Source organism: Pan paniscus, chromosome 10, assembly GCF_029289425.2.
Source record: "Pan paniscus chromosome 10, NHGRI_mPanPan1-v2.0_pri, whole genome shotgun sequence".
Classification (NCBI taxonomy): Eukaryota; Metazoa; Chordata; class Mammalia; order Primates; family Hominidae; genus Pan; species Pan paniscus.
In genome coordinates this window covers 69397836-69422096 of record NC_073259.2, presented here as the reverse complement: position 1 = coordinate 69422096, position 24261 = coordinate 69397836, and the positions used below count along the sequence as shown (strand labels likewise).

At 39.0% G+C, this 24261-nt stretch overlaps 1 protein-coding gene across 11 annotated transcripts in view; it reads left to right on the top strand.

Annotated features, from left to right (window-relative positions):
- The window catches only part of BMAL2 (basic helix-loop-helix ARNT like 2), a 93794-nt gene that overhangs the window by 58241 nt on the left and 11292 nt on the right, over positions 1-24261 (top strand). For all 11 annotated transcript variants that reach the window (XM_063593133.1, XM_057299483.2, XM_057299482.1 and 8 more), the window contains 5 exons: positions 9531-9771; positions 10254-10360; positions 10521-10671; positions 11598-11656; positions 12416-12524. In XM_063593133.1, the coding sequence (XP_063449203.1) occupies positions 9531-9771; positions 10254-10360; positions 10521-10671; positions 11598-11656; positions 12416-12524 (667 nt within the window). The remainder of the gene's footprint in view (positions 1-9530; positions 9772-10253; positions 10361-10520; positions 10672-11597; positions 11657-12415; positions 12525-24261) is intronic.

Here is a 24261-nt window from a genome sequence, read left to right as displayed (position 1 = left end):
GCCAGATACTGTGCTAAGTGTTTTAATCCTCATGAAAACACTATTCTTTTTTTAAAAAATTTCAACGTTTATTTTAGATACAGGGACTACATGTGCAGGTTTGTTTCATGGGTATATTGCACTAAGGTAGTGAGCATAGTACCCAGTAGATAGTTTTTCAACCCACACGCCCTTCCCTCCCTTCCCCCTCTAATAGTCCACAGTGTCTGTTGTTCCCGTGTTTATGTCCTTATGTGCTCAATGTTTAGCTCCTACTTATAAGTGGGAACATGTGGTATTTTGTTTTCTGTTCTTGCATCAATTCACTTAGGATTATAGCCTCCAGCTCTATCCACAGTGCTGCAAAGGACATGATTTCATTCTTTTTTTATGGCTGTGTAGTATTCCATGATTTATATGTAGCCCACTTTTCTTTAATCCACCAGGGATGGGCACCTAGGCAGATTTCATGTATTTGCTATTGTGAACAGTGCTGCAATGAACATACAAGTGCATATGTCTTTTTGGTAGAATGATCTATTTTCCTTTGGGTGTATACCCAGTAATGGGACTCCTGGGTCAAATGGTAGCTCTGTTTTAAGTTCTTTGAGAAACCCCTAAACTGCTTTCCACAGTGGCTGAACTAATTTACATTCCCAACACCGTATAAGCAGAAAATACTTTTCTTATCTCTATTTTAGAATCAAGTGACTTGGAGAGATTCAGTAACTTGCAGAGAGTCAAATAGGCAAAATTCACAATCAATCATAAACCCCCTACTCTGTGTTATACTGTAAAGAAACAAAAATGGAAATGAACCAGCAGTCCTCAGGGGGATCTGTTTGAGGGCCATCTGTTGCTTCCCTCTTGCCCAAGGCTCTGAGTGGTGGAGAGCTGTCTAACGTCACATATGAAGCTTCCTGGACTTGAAGTCACAGCTGAAATAGAGGTGAAGAGGCTGTGGAATCCAAACAGTGGGGATCAGATTTTAGCTCTACGACTTGCTAGCTGTGTGATCGTAAGCAAGTTTCTTAATCCCTCTGAGCTTCAGTTTCCATATCTTTAACACAGGAATATTCACAGGACTCTGTGGTTTAGCACAGCAGATAAATGAGTAGGTTCTAGAGCCAAAGGGTTTAGATTTGAATCCTAACTCAACTATGTGACTTAAGATAAATTACTAAATCCTTCTGGCCCTTACTTCCCTTAGTTGTAAAATGGGAGTAATAGGACCCCAATAATAGGGTTGTTACCAGGATTAAATGAGTTAATACACATCACGTGCTTAGCCTGGTTCCCAGCATAGTGACACCGATGTTAGGAGCTCTTACAAACACTATTGGAAATAGTCCACCTAAACTCTTAGGACAGTGCAGAGCAGATGGCAGGTGCCATTATTGTCACTGCCCCAGAGTGCCTGTTCTCTCTGCCTTCCTTCCCACATCAGTCATCTTAGTCATACCATAGCGACCAGCTAGGAAGGACATGGCCGTATGATGTGAAAATAGTCTCCGAGGGCAGGAATATTCCTTCTGTGTGGGTGATCCAAGGAGTCAGAATGTAGTATGTTTTACTGTTAGGCTTTAACCAGAGGTGAACCAACACTGTGTTGGTTCACCTCTAATTAATCCATCCATAAGGATCCAATCATTTGTAAATCACCGAATCTACACAGAAATCCGTATGAGAGGAAAACATGACAGCCAATAAAACAGCCTTAAGGTGGCTGAAATCTGTAATGTTTGATGCAAGTTATAAATTGAGTAGAGGCTAGAATGGTCAAATTTTGTATGTGTTTTAAAGATGACCAGATTGAACTGTCTTTCCTCCTGGGAGATTTCCCACATGGACTGACTTAGTATTTTAGTCATGTTTGTGTTGGTGTCTGGCTGGTGCCCATTATAACCTTCCATTTTTGTGAAACCTGATTTCGCCCTCTGCCCCCTACCCCATCATCTTGCTCTTTACTGGTAAAGCTTGCAACTCTGCAGGCTTAATTTTCAGCCTCTGTATTCTCTCCCCTCCACCCTAATCTAATCCTCCCTGCCACTTCTCCCAGTTTCATTCTCTCTTCTGACATAAGTAAACTTACCCAGCCTTCTCCATCTCAAACCCATATGCACATTCAAACTAATTTATATTCTTGAACTTGAAAATAAATACTTATCTAGGCTGAGCTTCTACTCAGAAACCTCTTGGCAAAACCCCATTCTCTTGTGGCCTGATCTTCCAACCAAATCCACTATCACCATTTGAACTCCTCCCTGATATTCAGGAGAATTTAGGGGCACTGAATAAATACATTTTAAATTATACCTTTAGACACATGGTTCTCAAACTTTAGCCTGCATTGGAATCACCTGGAAGGATTTTTAAAACACAGATTGAATCAGTTTGAGGTGGGGTCCAAGAATGTGCATTTCTAGCAAGCTCCCAGGTGTGGCTGATGCTGCTAATCCAGAGAGCCTACTTTGACAGTCGCTGCTTTAGACTCTTTTCTCAAGATTCTCTGAGAGTGTGAGAAATGGAAAGTAGGGATGCCCTGGACAGCAATGCTCAAGCCTAGGACTAAAGATTCCTCCCTGAGCTGTATTTTCTCCTAGCTTCTTTCACAGTCTTATTTCTAAAAAGATCCCTGCACATTGGCTGTGCTGAGGGGAAAATGATTGGGATAAACCTGAGATCGTTGTCTGACAACAATAGATGTTGGTGAATGAACAGTTTATTGAGTGTCTACTATGTGCCAGGTACTATGCCAAATGCAAAGGACACACTGGGGAGCAGGTAGACAAGTACTGCTGTAGTGGACCTTATGTGAGATGGCCCTAATATGCTAGAGGCAGCCAAGAAACATGTAAACTAATAAGTAGGTGGTGGAAAGTGTGATGTGAATGACATCTTTGCTGAATTAATAATAGTTTTTGAATACTGAAAGATTACTCAGTTTTTTGGTGCTATTCACTTTGTAACAATTACAGACATAACACACTTGTGCAGTGGTGCAGTCATAGCTCACTGCAGCCTCAAACTCCTGGGCTCAGATGATCTTCCTGCCTCAGCCTCCCAAGTAGCTGAGACTACAGATATGTATCACTGCATCCCTCTAAGTTTAAAATCTTTTGTAGAGATGGGGTCTTGCTGTATTGCTCTGGCTGGTCTCAAACTCCTGGCCTTAAGCAGTCCTCCCAGTTCAGCCTCCCAAAAGGCTAGGATTTCAGGTGTGAGCCACCATGCCTGACTACAACACACAAGTCTGTCTGCAGACCCTGGACATTGAAACCCAGGCATCCCCTCTTTCCAGGAAACCATCCCTGATACCCTCCCAACTCTGGTGGCTTGAGTCCCAGGTACCCACATGAGTAATCCTGAGCTTCTCTCAGATTTGCTGCCCTTCCACACTGTATTGAAATTACTTAACTTTTTAATACTTGCCTCCCGCACGAGAATGAGAGCTGCATTTCTGTCTGTTGTTTCTGGCCCATAGTAGACATTCAATAAACATTTCCTGAAGGCATAAGTGACGATCCTCTTGTCCTTTGTTCCTGCGTGACTGCCCACATAACCACTCTCAAATCCACAGGAACGATTATGAATTAAATGAATGAATATACATTATAATCTTTCTCTTTTACCTAAGGAAGCAATTTCAACATTTTTTTTAGATTTTATCTCAATAAGTTTTTAGCAAATGCTATGGACTGAATTGTCCCCCCAGAATTCGTATGTTGAAGCCTTAATTCCCGACATGATGGTATTTGGAGATTGGGCCTTTGGGAGATAATTAGGTTTGGATGAGGTCATGAGGTTGAGGCCCTCATCATGGGATTAGTGTTCTTGTAAGGAGAGGCACCAGAGAGCTTTTTGTCTCTGCATGAATGCAGTGAGCAAGGGAAGGCCATGTGAGCACACAACAAGTTGGTGTATATCTGCAAGCCAGAAAGACAGCCCTCACCAGAACCCAGCCCTGCTGACACCTCCATCTCTAGGCTTCCAGCCTCCAGAACTGTGAGAAAATAAGTTCCTGTTGTTGAAGCTACCAAGTCTGCTATTTTGCTATGGCAGCCCAACCTCAGACTGCAAATAACTTGCATCATTTTCTATACCGTAGTTCTCATGAGAAAGAAATCTGAAAAGGCTCTGCCCTGAGAACCAAAGGAATCTGGGCCTTGCTGAAAATAAATGTCTGTTAATTAAATTGGCATTTTAAAATTTGGCTTCAAATATGGAACTAGAAGTCACAAAGCAATAGCAGGACTCCACCTTGTCTGGGCTCCTCCTCCTTTCTGTCGCCTTTAATTCTTCCTCTCATTGTTTTGTGAAATTCTAGACAACACATGACTGAATATATACATTCTTGGAGGATTTTTCCTAGATATGGGAGCTCAAGTCAGTCACTGATGATAATCTTGGACGTCTAATAATCTGCGGTCTTTTAACCCTTTGCAAAGATACAAGAAGGAAAGTGGGATGTCCTCCGTGGAACTGCATAGCCCTGCTATGGTATTTTGAAGCGGTCTTTTAAATATTCAATTTTCAAACAAAAATGCTTGTGTACAGTCATAGGTTTAAGAAAAAAAACGAACCAAGCAGCATTCTTGAGAATGTACTAATCAAATTTTAGTCCTTCCATGGGGTTCCTAAAATGGTTTTTTTTATTGCAAGTTTTACACATTTATAGAAGAGGTAGGAATGATTTCTTTCCTTTGAAATACATGATAATCTTATTGGGAAAATATAGATATTTCAAGAATATCTGGCAAATGGTCAATTAGAGTTAATTCGTAGTTGAATTCTGTGAGGAACTAAAGGAACAAATACATTTTTGAGTCGCTCTAATGTTCCAGGTTCTCCCACTAGACTCTGCCTCCCAACAGCCATGCTGTAGGACAGAGTAGAAAGGGCCTGGGCCCTGAATTCAGTAGGGTTTTAGTGTCAGGTCTGCTGCTTAACAATTGTGCGACCTTAGGCAAGTTTCACTTAATATATGGAAAATGGGTGGTACAGGGTGAATTGTTTTCCCCCAAAGTTTGTATGTTGAAGCCCTAGGCCCCGGTGTGACTGTATTCGTAGTTAGAGCCTTTAAAGATGTAATTAAGGGTAAATAAGGTTATAAGGGTAGACCCCTATACAACATTTCTGTTTTTGAAACCATCCAGTCTGGAATTTTGTTATGCCAACCTGAGCAGACTAATACAGTGGGTAATGACAGCATCTCCTGAGAGTGTGGTTAGGATCACCCGTGGCTCATGCAGTGCTTGGCTCCTAGGAAGCACTCAATAAATGGTAGCTATTTGCAGCTCAGAAAGAAGAGAAGAGAAAACAGAGAAAGGAGTGAGTGAATAATTATTAAGATTCTACTATATGCCAAGCATGTTGCATAATTATCCAGTTTAATCTCCCTAACAGTTCTGTGCAGAGCACAGATGAGGAAACTGCACTTTTAGAAGGTTGTGTAGTTTTTCTAAAGTCACATATAGAGTGACAGAATCAGCAATCTGGCTTTAAAATCTGTATGCCATGCCACCTACTAGAGTTGCTTCCTAGATGCCGGAAGGTTTTCATGAAAGAGATTCTGGATGATTTTCGCAGCAGACACACAGCGAGAGAGTGGGCGCCTGCTGTAGAAATGTGTTCCTGCCCACACCAGGATGTTCACTCCCACGCCAAGCTGGGCCACACAGATGCTTGCACTCAGAGGCAAATATCTTTTCAAAAAGGAGTTTTGAATCTGCTCAAGCCCTGGAACCACATATTCACTTAACACACTAGAGTTCTGTACCAAATGCACAGGCCTAAGCAATGGTAAGGGAATGTGTCAGCATTCAGTGTGGCCCTTCCTTGCAGGACCTGGTTTGAGAACTGCCTGTAGACAGCTGGGCCAGGATAAGGTTACTACAGAATATAAACCCTGATTGCCACCTGGATGACCTGCTTGAGGGTTATTTTGTCTTCTGCTTTAACCAGGGAGAGTGTCTGTCAAGTGAAATTACATTTTTCATATGGTCGTTTTGAAATTACTCTTTCAAATAGTAATTAACCAGTGGAATTCACTGTGGTTTTATTTGTTTGTTTGTTTGTTTATTTATTTATTTATTTATTTATTGAGATGGAGTCTTGCTCTGTGGTCCAGGCTGGAGTGCAGTGGCATGATCTCGGCTCACTGCAACCTCTGCCTCCTGGGTTCAAGCCATTCTCCTGCTTCAGCCTCCCAAGTAGCTGGGACTACAGGCACATGCCACCAAACCTGGCTAATTTTTTGTATTTTTAGTAGAGATGGGGTTTCACCATTTTAGCCAGGATGGTCTTGATCTCCTGACCTCGTGATCCGCCAACCTTGGCCTCCCAAAGTGCTGGGATTATAGGCGTGAGCCACCACGCCCAGCCAATTCACTGTGTTTTAAGACTGCTCATTATTAATGATGAAAGCCTGTGGTTAGTAAAGGTGTTTTTCTTCCCTTTTACCATGACATGCCAGTTACATTTAAACTTAGAGGAAGACTAGAGAGCAGCCCTTTTTATTTTAATTGGAAGTTGAATTTAAGATTTATGGAAAGGCCATTTCTCAGGATTTCTCAAGATGAGTTACCCAAGTTTATTTCTGATTTTGCATTATGTTTGAGATTTTACATAATAAAAGATTTTTTTAAAATAACATTGACATTTTAAAAAATTATTTATATCCTGAATCAAACCTTCATGGGTCACGGATTCAGACTTTGAAAAAGCTTCTAAGGTAGAGAGACAATTACTCAGGTATCTGAAGTTGTGAAATCGCAGGCTGATGAAGGATGGACGACTGCTACCAAATGTCTTAAGTGTTTCTTAAATTTATCTTCATAAGATAATTGTGCATGAGGAAGAAGTGCAACAGTACACCCAGAATCCACTTGTTTCTTGTGCATGTGTGGCAGATGCTATCTGTCAGTGCCCCATGGCATATCCCCCCAGCACCCACTACTGCGGACAGGGCATGCCACTGGCCTCTAGTGTCCAAAGCTGGAACTCTCCGCCTGATCTCTTCCTCTGGTCTCTGGAGCCAGTTCTGCCTGTGGCTCCAGGAACTTGCAGGTTTCAGGTACTTTATTAGCTTCCTTCTCTTTCGTGTCTCACTTCCCAGTTCCCTGCCAGTGTTTCCTGGGACCACCCCTCAAATAAACTTCTTATATTTGAATCCTTGTTTTGGATCTGCTTCCTCAAGAATTCAAGTGAAGACAGCAAGACACCAAGTTGAGAGACCTAGCCTGCAACATGTTGAGGAAAAATTTCATACAGGATTTTGAAAGGATGTCCTGTAAATTAAGGCAGTGTTTAGGGTAATACAGGCTTTTTCTCCCTCTCCTCACCCCCACACACTTTTGGGAAATCATGGAGCAGATGACACTTGAATCTAGCCTGTGGAGCCGATGTAAGTAAATAGTTTGGCAAGGATCAGGCCTCATGACTCCAATATTTAGATAAAAAGCTAAAGAATTATTGGGATAAGAATTTTTAACCCACTTCCCATTTGCCCTGAGAATACAGCACTGGTAGCGAGCTGTATTTTTTTCTTTTCTAAATAGGAAATGGATTAAATGGGATTTAAAAAAAAAAACTTAGATAGCTGATCAAATGAATTGCAGTTGATAGAATTACACAATCCCAACTAGAAATTTGCCAACTGGATAAATGTTCACAGTGAGAAGTGAGGGACAGTTCGATTTGGAAATATAGATAGTAACCTGTTGTAAGAGAGAAGTAAATGCAACAGGCTAGGTTCTGTGTGATGAGATTACATATATAAATTAAAAATACAGACTTTCTTAAGTCTATATTTTCAGTAGAGTGGAATATTTTTAGTCAGTATCATTCATAAGTTTGCAGAAATGCTGAACCTGATGTATAAGCCCTTTTATTTTTAACTGCCATCTAGCTTTGTTAAATGAAAACTTTTATTCGTACTTACTCAATTTTAATTCCTTTGAGGCATCTGGGTTGTTAGGGGGAGGTAGAGCCTAGGGTGACCCCCAGATTTCTCTTTGAACTGCCTGGGTTGATCGTGGCACCAGTAAACAGGGTAGGGAATAAGTGATAAAGACTGGGTTTGGGTTGGAAGAGATAAGGAGTTTTGTAATTTAGGGCATCTGTGGCCTGGGAAGGGAGTGGTGTTTGTGAAATGTTGGATACAAGGTTTTATGCATGGCTTACAACCTGCCCTCTGTTCCCTGCTTTATTTTCCAGCCTTTCCCACTGCAGCATATGCTTCAGCCGCATCTGACCGCTCTCTCTCAGTTCTCACTGGTCATTCCCTCTGGCTGGAACACCTTTGTGCCCCTCCCCTTCTGTCACCCAGGCAACTCCTATTTGAACATCTTTGGTGACAGAGCACTCACTATCAGCAAATGGTGTGGCATTAGTGATTTAGAAAGTGGGCTCTGGAGCCAGCCTGAGTTTTAACCCCAGCTCCATCCTGTACCTGGTGTGACCTTGCCATTAACTCAGTTTCCTAGGACAATGGAGATACTAGAACATCCCATAGAACTGTTAAGATTAAATGAGTTATACGTTTAAAGCACTTAAGACAGACTGTGACACATAAAGTATTCTCTAAATCTTTGCTATTATTGTTAACTACTATCTTATATGACAGTTCATATCATGTTCTATTTAAACAAAAATTTAAAGGATTTATTGTAGTGGAACTTTTACCAAATAGTGCCAATTTAAAACATTGATTGTTCTAATCTTTTCTAAATCTTACCATAAAAACAGCTGTTTCAAATAATTTTTATCAGGCTTTCCCCCTACTTTTTAACCTTTAAATCCCTTTTGTGACATGCCATACTCTGTATCCTACTCATTGTTTATGCCCGTATTGGATTTATTGTTTGCTTAAGCATGATATTTGAGGATATAGATTATTTCCAATTTTTTATTATTTTGGTGGACATGCTTGACAAGCTTCTTCCTATGAGTTAATTGCTTGGGATTTTCCTAAAAAGTGAAATTTATTTTATTTTTGTACTTTTCATTATAAATTTCTCCAAGTGTTCTTTAAAATATTTCTATAATCTATTATAACCTTATGTATCTGTTAACCATTATAAGCACTAACATAAGAAATTTAAGAATGTATGCATAATTATTTAAATGTCTTTTTAAACTTTCGAATATAAGTTACGATATACCAAAAAACTTAATAAGGTGAAAACAATATTGCAAGGGGGCATGAGGATTAATTTTTTCTAATAGATGTAAATTACTGTAATTTTAAAAATTGACTTGGAAATATGTTAAGTCATAGACCTAGTTAATCCTAAAATAGAGCAACCTGTTTGTTTTTTCATGTAGTACATACAATTTAGTTCCTGAGAAAAATAAACTATTAATAATAAAGTCATGAAATAAACAAAATTGGTGATATCTTTTCAATGGAATACCATTCCCCTTTCATATTTTAGCATATTTAAAGAGCATTTTATAGCACAATTACAACTATTATAGATGTCAATATAAGAAATTTAATGACTTATTTATAATGATCCAAATGTCCTTTTTAAAAATCTTTGAATTAGAGCACAGAAAATTCTATACTATCCATTGCACTGGTTACTTGAGAAGCTGGCCTCCAAATATTGTTGGAATGGAAGAAGAAAGGAACAGTAAGAAAGACAACAGTAATTTTACCTGCCTTGTGGCCATTGGAAGATTACAGCCATATATTGTTCCACAGAACAGTGGAGAGATTAATGTGAAACCAACTGAATTTATAACCCGGTTTGCAGTGAATGGAAAATTTGTCTATGTAGATCAAAGGTAAACATTTACATGTTATAATGATTAGACTTCAATGGGATATTTGAAGCTATTAAAAGTGTGTCTTAGTAGCACTGCTAGTTTTTTTTTTTCTTTTTTCTGTTTCAGAACAGAAAATAAAGTTTAAATGAAATAAGAATATGGACATGTCAGTAAATTTGTTTAAGCCAACATGTAAACTTGGAAGAGTGTCTCTTAGCCAGTGGTGCAGAAACTGGGCATGGTCTGTGGCCACGATTTTACTGGCAAAAGCTAGTAAGAGCACAGCCTGGATCGGGTGGAGGCTTCATGCCTGGGTGCCTGTTGTGTGTTGCAGCTCTAGTCTGGGTCTAGGGCAGCCGAGGGGAGCCCAGTGATATGCATGGGTCACTCATCCCCTACCCTGTGCACTTCTTTACGATCCTGACCGTATGTGGGCCTACAGTCTTCTGGGAGGGAGTACACTCACCACTTCTGAAGTTTATTTTCAATTTTGAAACCAGGGCAACAGCGATTTTAGGATATCTGCCTCAGGAACTTTTGGGAACTTCTTGTTATGAATATTTTCATCAAGATGACCACAATAATTTGACTGACAAGCACAAAGCAGGTAGGTATGCATTGAGCAGAATACATTTTGGGGAATTTAAAATGACAGTTTTAACTCTTAATTTCCCATTCCTGTGAAATTTGAAGTTTGAATTAATCTTCACAACATTGATTTTTATAGTTGTTGACTATTATGCTGATAATTATCTTTTCTCGTTAAGTTCTACAGAGTAAGGAGAAAATACTTACAGATTCCTACAAATTCAGAGCAAAAGATGGCTCCTTTGTAACTTTAAAAAGCCAATGGTTTAGTTTCACAAATCCTTGGACGAAAGAACTGGAATATATTGTATCTGTCAACACTTTAGTTTTGTAAGTAATTTTTTATGTTAAGACCTTTATATTGATTTCAAATGAGTCTCTTTGCTTTTCTCCTCTCATCTTGCTAAACCATTAAAACTGTATGATCCTCTGGCCTTTTATTGTAACTTGAGATTTATCTTTTGAGTAATTCATTTACTGTTCATTGACATTAGTTCTCAGAATTAAGCTAAAAGTTTTCATTTCTGCAATACATTCCTTCTTACTTGATATAATATGTGAGGGTAAAGGCATTTATTCAAGCATTTTCTTCATACCCTCCATGGCCATTCAGTAAACAATGCAGACATGGATTTCTACTGTGCATTATTGTAAGAAATTGTTTTGTCCTCCCTGTCATTTTTACCTGCACATCTTATAAGCCTGGGGTGCTGCCATGTCTGTGTAGGCATGCCCAGCACGGGGGAGAACAGAAATCCAGCCCAGGTGTTGCTTTAGCAAGCTCTGGTCTGTAGCTGTGTCAGCCTGAAGGAAGAGTCAAGTTTTCCTGATTTTATAGTAGGCTAGGATGGCCCCGTTGTAAGTCTTACTTTTTTTCTCTAAGTTTCTCTTTGAAATTGCTGTAAGGTTTCCTTGAACCAGTTGTTTCCTTGTCTACAATACTGAGAGAAAAATAATAAAAAAAAAAAGTTTAATACTTCCAGTATTTCCTGTCACCCATCCCAGTAGTCTTTGCCTACTTATTATTAGTACAGGAACTGAGAGTTTGTTATTGTGAGAACACATACTTTATAGAGGAATGGGGCATTTGGCAAATACCATGATACTTAGCACATTAAGACCTTGATTTCTGGTGGTGATACTAAAACATAAATGGGCCACAAATTGACAAATTAAATATACAGATCTTAGTGTAGTTGCTATAACAGTTTCCTTCACCTTAGAAAGTAAATCACCTATGGTGTTTTTAATTCTAGGGGACATAGTGAGCCTGGAGAAGCATCATTTTTTCCTTGTAGCTCTCAATCATCAGAAGGTAAGCTTAGTTTTAGATGATGGAAGATTTATTACTAAGACATATTATTAAGACTATTACTATCTTTTTCTGTCCTGGAGAGGGGAAAATTTGAAGGTGAAATTAAAAGTAGTTCTACAGGTTGGGTTATAGGAATCCCAACTTTGGTTTAGAAGAGACTAAATTCAACGGGAAACAGATATCCCATTTAAACTCCCAGAGGTATCACCATGTCCCCCTCAAAATTTCCACAGTGCTTTGCTCACGTTTCTGTTATAATCTTGCATTGTACTGCAATTAGTTGTTCATTCAACTTGCTTTCCAGTAGACTGAGTTCTTTAAGGCAGGAATGATGTTTTATCCATTTTTCAGCCCTAGCAGCTAACATTGTTCCTTGTCAATTGTGACACTCTTGGACAAATTAACGAAAAGTATTGGGGGAGTTTTTGCTTATCTGTGTGAGTTTTTCACCACAGGAATATATTAATGTATTATTTGTAAAAATAAAAATCTTAGGAAACATTGAAGTAGTACTGCTGTGGAGATTAAAGTGGGAAGAGACTGGAGTCAAGGGTTACTAGTCACAATTGTGCCCTCAGTGACTTTCTACACATTTGATTCAAAGAGCATCATGAATTACATATGTAATGCAAGGATGAGTGTTTTCCAACTTTTTTGGATGCAGCTAGTCTGTTTCTTTTAAGGAGAGAACTGTGAAATTATTTGAATTGAAAGAAAGATAAAGTCCTCAACTGAATTTCTCCTTTTGCTGTTACTTAGAATCCTCTAGACAGTCTTGTATGAGTGTACCTGGAATGTCTACTGGAACAGTACTTGGTGCTGGTAGTATTGGAACAGATATTGCAAATGAAATTCTGGATTTACAGAGGTAATGTTTTATTGCTGCAAATATTTTCAAAAGTAAAAATATCATATTTATAAAATCAATATACAAAAATCAGTAGCCTTCCTATATACAAATGATAACCAGTTTAATATAATGGAAAATATTATCTTTACAGTAGCAACAAAAAAAGATATAAATTTTATAAGAAATGTTCATACCAACATGAAAAAAAACTTTAAAATTCACAAAGGTATATAAAAAGTTAACTCATATAACTTCAGATATAAGCTGTTTTTCAACAGGAAGGCAGAATTGTAAGAATTGTCCTGTTCCTTGAACTAGCCTGTGAATTTAATGTGGATCTAGTCAAAATACCACCGTGTGGCCAGGCATGGTAGGTCATGCCTGTAATCCTAGCACTTTGGGAGGCCGAGGCAGATGGATTGCTTGAGTCCAGAAATTTGAGACCAGCCTGGGCAACATGGCAAAACCTCATCTCTACAAAAAAAAAAAATTAGCTGGATGTGGTGGTGCATGCCTGTAGTCCCAGCTACTTGGGAGGCTAAGGTGGGAGGATCACTAGAGTGGGGTGGAGGGAGAGGGGCTGGTGGGGCAGTGTCAAGGCTGTAGTCAGCTGTGATCCTGCCACTTACTCCAGTCTAGGCAAAAGAGCAAGACCCTGTCTCAAAAAAAAAAAAAAAAAAAATACCACCATGCATTTTTTTTTTTTTTGGAATCCAACAGATTATACTAATCACGTTAAAATATCTAGAAATTTATGAAAAATAATAGTAATAAAGTGAGACTAATGCTATCAGATATTAAAATACGTTATAAAGCTACAACCACTAAAACATTTTAGTGCAACCCACAAATAGATCAATGTAAAAGATTATATTTCAGAAATACAATCAAATGCACATGCAAATTTATTATATAGTAAAAATTAAAAATGACACCTTAAATCAGTAGGTAGAAATGAATTAAACATTAAAGGGCATTATGATAACTGTATAACCATTTGGGGAAAAAATAAAGCTAGACTCCAACTTTATTCTTTACACTAAAATAAATTACAGATAAATCAGAGTTCAAAGTAGAACTATAAAACTAAAACTTTTCGGGTGGAGCCAAGATGGCTGAATAGGAACAGCTCCAGTCTACAGCTCCCAGCATGAGCGACACAGAAGACGGGTGCTTTCTGCATTTCCAACTGAGGTACTGAGTTCATCTCACTGGGGATTGTTGGACAGTGGGTGCAGGACAGTGGGTGCAGCGCACCAAGCGTGAGCCGAAGCAGGGTGAGGCATTGCCTCACCCGGAAAGCGCAAGGGGTCAGGGAATTCCCTTTCCTAGTCAAAGAAAGGGGTGACAGATGGGCACCTGGAAAATTGGGTCACTCCCACCTTAACACTGCACTTTTCCAATGGTCTTAGCAAGCAGCACACCAGGAGATTATATCCCATGCATGGCTCGGAGGGTCCTACACCCACGGAGCCTCGCTCATTGCTAGCACAGCAGTCTGAGATCAAACTGCAAGGTGGCGGCGAGGCTGGGGGAGGGGTGCCCACCATTGCCGAGGCTTGAGTAGGTAAACAAAGCAGCCGGGAAGCTCGAACTGGTTGGAGCCCACCGCAGCTCAAGGAGGCCTGCCTGCCTCTGTAGACTCCATCTCTGGGGGCAGGGCATAGCCAAACAAAAGGCAGCAGAAAACTCTGCAGACTTAAATGTCCCTGTCTGACAGCTTGGAAGACAGTAGTGGTTCTCCCAGCACACAGCTGGAGATCTGAGAATGGACAGACTGCCTCCTCAAGTGGGTCCCTGACCCCCGAGTAGCCTAACTGGGAGGCACCCCCCAGTAGGGGAAGACTGACACCTCACACGGCCGGGTACTCCTCTGAGACAAAACTTCCAGAGGAACGATCAGGCAGCAACAATTGCTGTTCACCAATATCCACTGTTCTGCAGCCTCCGCTGCTGATACCCAGGCAAACAAGGTCTGGAGTGGACCTTCAGCAAACTCCAACACACCTGCAGCTGAGGGTCCTGACTGTTAGAGGGAAAACTAACAAACAGAAAGGACATCCACACCAAAACTCCATCTGTACGTCACCATCATCAAAGACCAAAGGTAGATAAAACCACAAAGATGGGGAAAAAACAGAGCAGAAAAACTGGAAACTCTAAAAATCAGAGCGCCTTTCCTCCTTCAAAGGAACGCAGCTCCTCACCAGCAATGGAACAAAGCTGGACAGAGAATGACTTTGATGAGAGAAGAAGGCTTCAGACGATCAAACTACTCCGAGCTAAAGGAGGAAGTTTGAACCCATGGCAAAGAAGTTAAAAACCATAAAAAAAAAATTAGATGAATGGCTAACAAGAATAACCAATTCAGAGAAGTCCTTAAAGGACCTGATGGAGCTGAAAACAACGGCATGAGAACTACGTGACGAATGCAAAGCCTCAGTAGCCAATTCGATCAACTGGAAGAAAGGGTATCAGTGATGCAAGATCAAATGAATGAAATGAAGTGAGAAGAGACATTTAGAGAAAAGAGAATAAAAAGAAACAAACAAAGCCTCCAAGAAATATGGGACTATGTGAAAAGACCAAATCTACGTCTGACTGGTGTACCTGAAAGTGATGGGGAGGATGGAACCAAGTTGGAAAACACTCTGCAGGATATTATCCAGGAGAACTTCCCCAATCTAGCAAGGCAGGCCAACATTCAGATTCAGGAAATACAGAGAACGCCACAAAGATACTCCTCGAGAAGAGCAACTCTAAGACACATAATTGTCAGATTCACCAAAGTTGAAATGAAGGAAAAAATGTTAAGGGCAGCCAGAGAGAAAGGTCAGGTTACCCACAAAGGGAAGCCCATCAGACTAACAGCTGATCTCTCAGCAGAAACTCTACAAGCCAGAAGAGAGTGGGGGCCAATATTCAACATTGTTAAAGAAAAGAATTTTCAACCCAGAAGTTCATATCCAGCCAAACTAAGCTTCATAAGTGAAAGAGGAATAAAATACTTTACAGACAAGCAAATGCTGAGAAATTTTGTCACCACCAGACCTGCCTTACAAGAGCTCCTGAAGGAAGCACTAAACATGGAAAGGAACAACCAGTACCAGCCACTGCAAAAACATGCCAAATTGTAAACCATTGAGGCTAGGAAGAAACTGCATCAGCTAATGAGCAAAATAACCAGCTAATATCATAATGACAGGATCAAATTCACACATAACAATATTAACCTTAAATGTAAATGGGCTAAATGCTCCAATTAAAAGACACAGACTGGCAAATTGTATAAAGAGTCAAGACCCATCAGTGTGCTGTATTCAGGAGACCCATCTCATGTGCAGGGACAAACATAGGCTCACAATAAAGGGATGGAGGAAGATCTACCAAGCAAATGGAAAACAAAAAAAGGGAGGGGTTGCAATCCTAATCTCTGATAAAACAGACTTTAAACCAATAAAGATCAAAAGAGACAAAGAAGGCCATTACATAATGGTAAAGGGATCAATTCAACAAGAAGAGCCAACTACCCTAAATATATATGCACCCAATACTGGAGCACCCAGATTCATAAAGCAAGTCCTTAGAGACCTACAAAGAGACTTAGACCCTCACACAATAATAATGGGAGACTTTAACACCCCACTGTCAACATTAGACAGATCAACGAGACAGAAAGTTAACAAGGATATCCAGGAACTGAACTCAGCTCTGCACCAAGCGAACCTAATAGACATCTACAGAACTCTCCACCCCAAATCAACAGAATATACATTCTTTTCAGCACTACACCACATCTATTCCAAAATTGACCACATAGTTGGAAGTAAAGCACTCCTCAGCAAATGTAAAAGAACAGAAATTATAACAAACTATCTCTCAGACCATATTGCAATCAAACTAGAACTCAGGATTAAGAAGCTCACTCAAAACCACTCAACTACATGGAAACTGAACAACCTGCTCCTGAATGACTACTGGGTACATAATGAAATGAAGGCAGAAATAAAGATGTTCTTTGAAACCAACGAGAACAAAGACACAACATACCAGAATCTCTGGGATGCATTCAAAGCAGTGTGTAGAGGGAAATTTATAGCACTAAATGCCCACAAGAGAAAGCAGGAAAGATCTAAAATTGACACCCTAAAATCACAATTAAAAGAACTAGAGAAGCAAGAGCAAACACATTCAAAAGCTAGCAGAAGACAAGAAATAACTAAGATCAGAGCAGAACTGAAGGAAATAGAGACACAAAAAACCCTTCAAAAGATCAATGAATCCAGGAGCTGGTTTTTTGAAAAGATCAACAAAATTGATAGACCGCTAGCAAGACTAATAAAGAAGAAAAGAGAGAAGAATCAAATAGATGCAATAAAAAATGATAAAAGGGATATCACCACCAACCCCACAGAAATACAAACTACCATCAGAGAATGCTATAAACACCTCTACGCAAATAAACTAGAAAATCTAGAAGAAATGGATAAATTCCTGACACATACAGCCTCCCAAGACTAAACCAGGAAGAAGCTGAATCTCTGAATAGACCAATAACAGGCTCTGAAATTGAGGCAATAATTAATAGCTTACCAACCAAAAAAAGTCCAGGACCAGATGGATTCACAGCCGAATTCTACCAGAGGTACAAGGAGGAACTGGTACCATTCCTTCTGAAACTATTCCAATCAATAGAAAAAGAGGGAATCCTCCCTAACTCATTTTATGAGGCCAGCATCATCCTGATACCAAAGCCTGGCAGAGACACAACAAAAAAAGAGAATTTTAGACCAATATCCCTGATGAACATGGATACAAAAATCCTCAATAAAATACTGGCAAACCAAATCCAGCAGCACATCAAAAAGCTTATCTACCATGATCAAGTGGGCTTCATCCCTGGGATGCAAGGCTGGTTCAACATACGCAAATCAATAAATGTAATCCAGCATATAAACAGAACCAATGACAAAAACCACATGATTAACTCAATAGATGCAGAAAAGACCTTTGACAAAATTCAACAATGCTTCATGCTAAAAACTCTCAATAAATTGGGTATTGATGGGACATATCTCAAAATAATAAGAGCTATCTATGACAAACCCATAGCCAATATCATACTGAATGGGCAAAAACTGGAAGCATTCCCTTTGAAAACTGGCACAAGACAGGGATGCCGTCTCTCACCACTCCTATACAACATAGTGTTGGAAGTTCTGGCCAGGGCAATAAGGAAGGAGAAGGAAATAAAATGTATTCAATTAGGAGAAGAGGAAGTCAAATTGTCCCTGTTTGCAGATAACATGATTGTATATCTAGAAAACCCCATTGTCTCAGCCCAAAATCGCCTTAAGCTGATAAGCAACTTCAGCAAAGTCTCAGGATACAAAATCAATGTGCAAAAATCACAAGCATTCTTATACACCAATAACAGACAAACAGAGAGCCAAATCATGAGTGAACTCCCATTTACAATTGCTTCAAAGAGAATAAAATACCTAGGAATCCAACTTACAAGGGATGTGAAGGACCTCTTCAAGGAGAACTACAAACCACTGCTCAATGAAATAAAAGAGGATACAAAGAAATGGAAGAACATTCCATGCTCATGGGTAGGAAGAATCAGTATCATGAAAATGGCCATACTGCCCAAGGTAATTTATAGATTCAATGCCATCCCCATCAAGCTACCAATGACTTTCTTCACAGAATTGGAAAAAAGTACTTTAAAGTTCGTATGGAACCAAAAAAGAGCCCACATTGCCAAGTCAATCCCAAGCCAAAAGAACAAAGCTGGAGGCCTCATGCTACCTGACTTCAAACTATACTACAAAGCTACAGTAACCAAAACAGCATGGTACTGGTACCAAAACAGAGATATAGACCAATGGAACAGAACAGAGCCCTCAGAAATAATGCCACATATCTACAACCATCTGATCTTTGACAAACCTGACAAAAAGAAGAAATGGGGAAAGGATTCCCTATGCAATAAATGGTGCTGGGAAAACTAGCTAGCCATATGTAGAAAGCAGAAACTGGATCCCTTCCTTACACCTTATACAAAAATTAATTCAAGATGGATTAAAGACTTACATGTTAGACCTAAAACCATGAAAACCCTAGAAGAAAACCTAGGCATACCATTCAGGACATAGGCATGGGCAAGGACTTCACGTCTAAAACACCAAAAGCAATGGCAACAAAAGCCAAAATTGACAAATGGGATCTAATTAAACTAAAGAGCTTCTGCACAGCAAAAGAAACTACCATCAGAGTGAACAGGCAACCTACAGAATGGGAGAAAATTTTTGCAATCTACTTATCTGACAAAGGGCTAATGTCCAGAATCTACAATGAACTCCAACAAATTTACAAGAAAAAACCAAACAACCCCATTAAAAAGTGGGCAAAGGATATGAACAGACACTTCTCAAAAGAATACATTTATGCAGCCAAAAGACACATGAAAAAATGCTCAGCATCACTGGCCATCAGAGAAATGCAAATCAAAACCACAATGAGATACCATCTCACACCAGTTAGAATGGTGATCATTAAAAAGTCAGGAAACAACAGGTGCTGGAGAGGATGTTGAGAAATAGGAATACTTTCACACTGTTGGTGGGACTGTAAACTAGTTCAACCATTGTGGAAGTCAGTGTGGCGATTCCTCAAGGATCTAGAACTAGAAATACCATTTGACCCAGCAATCCCATTAGTGGGTATATACCTGAAGGATTATAAATTATGCTGCTTTAAAGACACATGCACACGTATGTTTATTGCAGCACTATTCACAATAGCAGAGACTGGGAACCAAGCCAAATGTCCAACAATGATAGACTGGATTAAGAAAATGTGGCACATATACACCATGGAATACTATGCAGCCATAAAAAATGATGAGTTCATGTCATTTGTAGGGACATGGATGAAGCTGGAAACCATCATTCTCAGCAAACTATGGCAAGGACAAAAAACCAAACACCACATGTTCTCACTCATAGGTGGGAATTGAACAATGAGAACACATGGACACAGGAAGGGGAACATCACACACCAGGGCCTGTTGTGGGGTAGGGGAAGAGGGGAGGGATAGCATTAGGAGATATACCTAATGTTAAATGAAGAGTTAATGGGTGCAGCACACCAACATGTCACATGTATACATATGTAAGAAACCTGCATGTTGTGTACATGTACCCTAAAACTAAAAGTATAATTTAAAAAAATAATTTTTAAAAATAAAACTAAAGCTTTTCCAGAACACATGTATGAATTTTTATATTCTCAACTTGAAAAGTCCTTTCTAAACATCAAAAAATCCAGAATTTGTAAATAAAAATATTTGGTAAATTTAATTGTATAAAAATTAAAACCTTACACATAACTATATCATTATAGCAATGTTAAAAGAGAAATTATAAACTGTGGAAAATGTGTGGATTTCATACAGTAAAATAGACAAACTATCTTAATGTATAAAGAGTTTTCTTGTATAAAGAGTAAAATTATTAAGCTTTATATTAAACTTTATGTATTTAATTTTATATATCTCTGTATCTTAAACATTGTAGTATACAGAATAGTTATTGTGTTTTTTTAAATTTTCTTTTGAGGCAGGGTCTTGCTCTATCCCCCAGGCTGGAGTGCAGCAGTGCGATCATGGCTCACTGCAGCCTGGACAACCCATGCTCAAGCGATCCTCCTGCCTCAGCCTCCCAGGCAGCTGGGACTACAGGTGCACACCACCACACCTGGCTACCTGGCTTAGTACATTTAAAAAAAATAATAACACAATAAACGGCCAGGTGCAGTAGCTCATGCTTGTAATCCCCAGCACTTTGGGAGGCCAAGGTAGAGGATCACTTGAGGCTAGGAGTTCAAGACCATCCTGGGCAACATATCGAGACCCCATCTCAAAAAAAAAAAAAAAAGAGAGATTAGCCACGCATAGTGGGGCACAGCGGTAGTCCCAGCTACTTGGGAGGCTGAGGTGGGAGGATCACTTGAGCCCAGGAATTCAAGTCTGCAGTGAGCTAGTCATTATCATTTTCCTACTGATTAGTGATATCGACTGCCTTTTCATGTGCTTATTGGCCATTTGTATATTTTCTTTGGAGAAGTGTGCATTCAAGTCCTTTGCCCACTATTTAATCAAGTTGTTTGTTTTGTTGCTGTTGTTGAGTTGGGAGTTCTTCACATATTCTGGATATTAACCACTTAGCAGATATGTGATTGGCAAATATTTTCTCTCAGTCTTTGGGTTGCCTTTTTACTCTGTTTATCAGGTTTTTTGATGTACAAAAGTTTTTAATTTTTATATACTCCAATTTATTTATTTATTTTCATCTGTTGACTGTGTTTTTGGTGTCATACCAAGAAATGGTTGCCAAATCCAATGTCATGAGGCTGTTCCACTATTTCCTCCTAAGAGTTTTATAGTCTTAGGTCTTGAGGTCCTAAGTTTAGTCTGATCTACTTTAAGTTAGTTTGTGTATATGGGGTAAGGTAAGAGTCCAGCTTCATTCTTTTGCATGTGGATAACAAGTTTTCCCATAGCATTTGTTGCAAAGACCATCCTTTTCCCCACTGAGTGTTCTTGGCACCCTTAGTGAAAATTATTTGACCATATATGCTGCAAGGACGTTTTAAGAGAAGTGGAAATGGAGCTAAACATTGACAGCTGGGTACTATTAAATGTTCAGCATAAAGTACAGAGGGCATTTATATAAGGAGGCATCTTAGGTAATGTATGAAAGTAGGTAGAAGGAATCATGGTGGCTTCAGAAAACAGAGACTCAATTGAGAGAGGAATTGAGTTGGTGAGCAGTGGGGGTTCCTAACTAAGGTAAAGTCAAGTAGTAGAGGAACTTAAATAGTAGATTTCTGCCCAGGGAACTAATATGGAGGAAGCCAAGATACAGAAGATTAATCTGATTGTAAAGAGATGAGGGGAGAGGTAGTTTTCATCAGGCTAAGTGAGCAGGTAGTGATTTTAAAACATGAACAGGGGTGATATCAGATGCCAGCAAGATGGCACAATAGGATTTCCAGAGTGAAGAAAGCCCACAGGACTTATGGGACACTTTCAAGAAAACCAATGTACACATTTGTGTGTCCCAGAGGGATAGAGAAAGTCAGAGGCAAAGAGCTTATTAAAAACAAAACACACACACACACACACAATGGAAAACCCCCAAATTCAGAGAAGGGAATGTTCATTGAGCCCAGGAGTTCCAGATTTATGAAGCCAAAGAACCCCAAATAGATTAAATGTAAAGAGATCTTCACCAAGACACATTATAATCAAATTCTCAAAAGTCAAAGAAGGAGAGGATTTTGAAAGCATGAAGAGAAAAAGCAACTTGTCACATGTAAAAGAACCCACATAAGCTTTCAGCAGCTTCCTCAGCAGAAACCTTGCAGGCCGGGAGAGAATAGGATGATATATTCAAAGTGCTGCAAGGAAAAAAAAAAAAAAAAGCCGAACAAGAATACTACATGTGGTAAGGCTGTCCTTCAGAAATGTAAGGTAGGTAAGGACTTTTCCAGACAGACAAAAGCTGTGGGAGTTAATCACCATGAGAGCTGCCTTCCAAGAATGCTAAAGGGAATTCTTCATGTTAAACTGAAAGGGTGCCAATTAACAAATGAAAATATAAAACTTTCTGTAAAGATAAGAATATAGTCAAATTCAAAATACTCTAATACTGTAATGGTAGTACATAAATCACTTTGAATTCTAATAGAAAAGTTAAAAGACAAAAGTATTAAAAATAATTATAGCTACAATAATTTGTTAATGAATACATGATATGTAAAAGATATCAATTGTGACATCAGTAACATAAAATGTGGAGAGAAATAAAGTGTAGAGTTTTTATGTGCAGCTGAAGTTAAATTATCAGCTTAAAATGTCCTGTTATAATGACAAGGTATTTTATGTAGGCTTCCTAATAACTACAAATAAGTTCTTTTTCCAAGAAAAAGAAAAAGGAATCAAAGCATACCACTACAAAAAAATCATCAAATCACAAAGGAAGACAGTAAGAGAGGAAGAATGGAACAAAGGAACTACAAAACAGAGAACAATGAACAATATAGCCTAGTAGGTACTTTACTATCAGTAATGACATATAAATGGATTAAATTATTCAATCAAAGACAGAGTGGCTGAATGGATTTAAAAAACAAGATCCAACTGTGTGCTGCAACCAGTGACTCAATTTAGTTTTAAGGACACACATAGGCCAAAAGTGAAGGGATGGAAAAAGATATTCCATCCAAATGATAACCAAGAGAGAACAGGGGTGACCATACTTACATTAGACAGAATAGATGTTAAGTCAAAAACTAAACTGGGCATGGTGGCGCACACCGGTAGTACCAGCCATTTGGAAGGATGACAGGAGGAACACTTGAGCCCAGGAGTTCGAGGCTGTAGTACACTGTTACCATACCTGTGAATGACCACTGCACTCCAGCATGGGCAACAGCAAGACCCCATCTTGAAAAACACGCAAAAAAAAACTCCCCTGCAAAACTGTCATGAGACAAAGAAGATCATTATATAATGATGAAGGGGTCAGTTCAAGAGGATATAACAATTGAAAATATATATGCACTCAACACTTGAACACCTAAATGTATAAAGCAAATATTAACCAAATTGAAGGGACAAATATACAGCAATACAATATTAGTAGGGGACCTCACAACCTCAGTTTCAACAATGGATAGACCATTCAAACAACATCAATATAGAAACAGTGGACTTGACTAAAGACGTGAACACTCCATCTGATGGCAGCAGAATACACGTTCTTTTCAAGTGCACATGGAGCATTCTCCAGGATAGGTGATATATTAGGCCACAAAGCAAGTCTTAAAAAATTTAAGAACATGGAAGTCCTATCAGGTATCTTTTCTGGCCACAGTGGTAAGAGACTAGAAGTCAGTAACAAGAGGAAAATCGTAAGAGTCACAAATATATGCAATTTAAACAACACATACCTCAACAACCAGTGGGTCAAAGAAGAAATCAAAGGGGAAATTTAAAAATCTTGAGAAAAATGAAAATGGAAACACAACATATCAAAACGTATGGAATGCAGTAAAAAGCAGTTCTAAGAGGGATGTTTATAGCAATAAATACCTATGTTAAGAAAAAAACCCTAGCTTTACACCTCCAGGAACTAGAAACGGTACAAACTAAGTCCAAAGTCAACAGAAGGAAGGAAATTATCAGAGCAGAAACAGATTGAATCAAGATTAGAAAAACAATAGAAATGACTGATGAAACTGAGTTGGGTTTTTGAAAAGATAAAATTGATAAACCATTAGTTAGACTAAGAAAAAAAAGAGAGAAGTCTCAAATTATAAATAGTGACAATATGAATGAACTCGCAGAACATTATGCTAAGTGAAATAAGCCAGATACAGAATGAAACATACTGCATCATCTCTCTTACATGCAGAATCTTAGGGAAAAAAAGCTGACTAAATAAAAATAGAGTAGGTAGGTGTTCACCAGAGGCAGGGAGGGCATGGAAATGGGGAGAAGTAAATCAAAAGGTACAAATTTGCCATTAGGTAGAATGAATAAGTCTACAGGTCGAATGTGCAGCATGAGAACTAACTATACTTAATAATGTTATATACTGAAGATTTGCTAGGAGAGTAGGTTTTAGGTGCTGTCAGCATACACATACACACAGGTAACTGTGGGAGGTGATGAATATGTAAA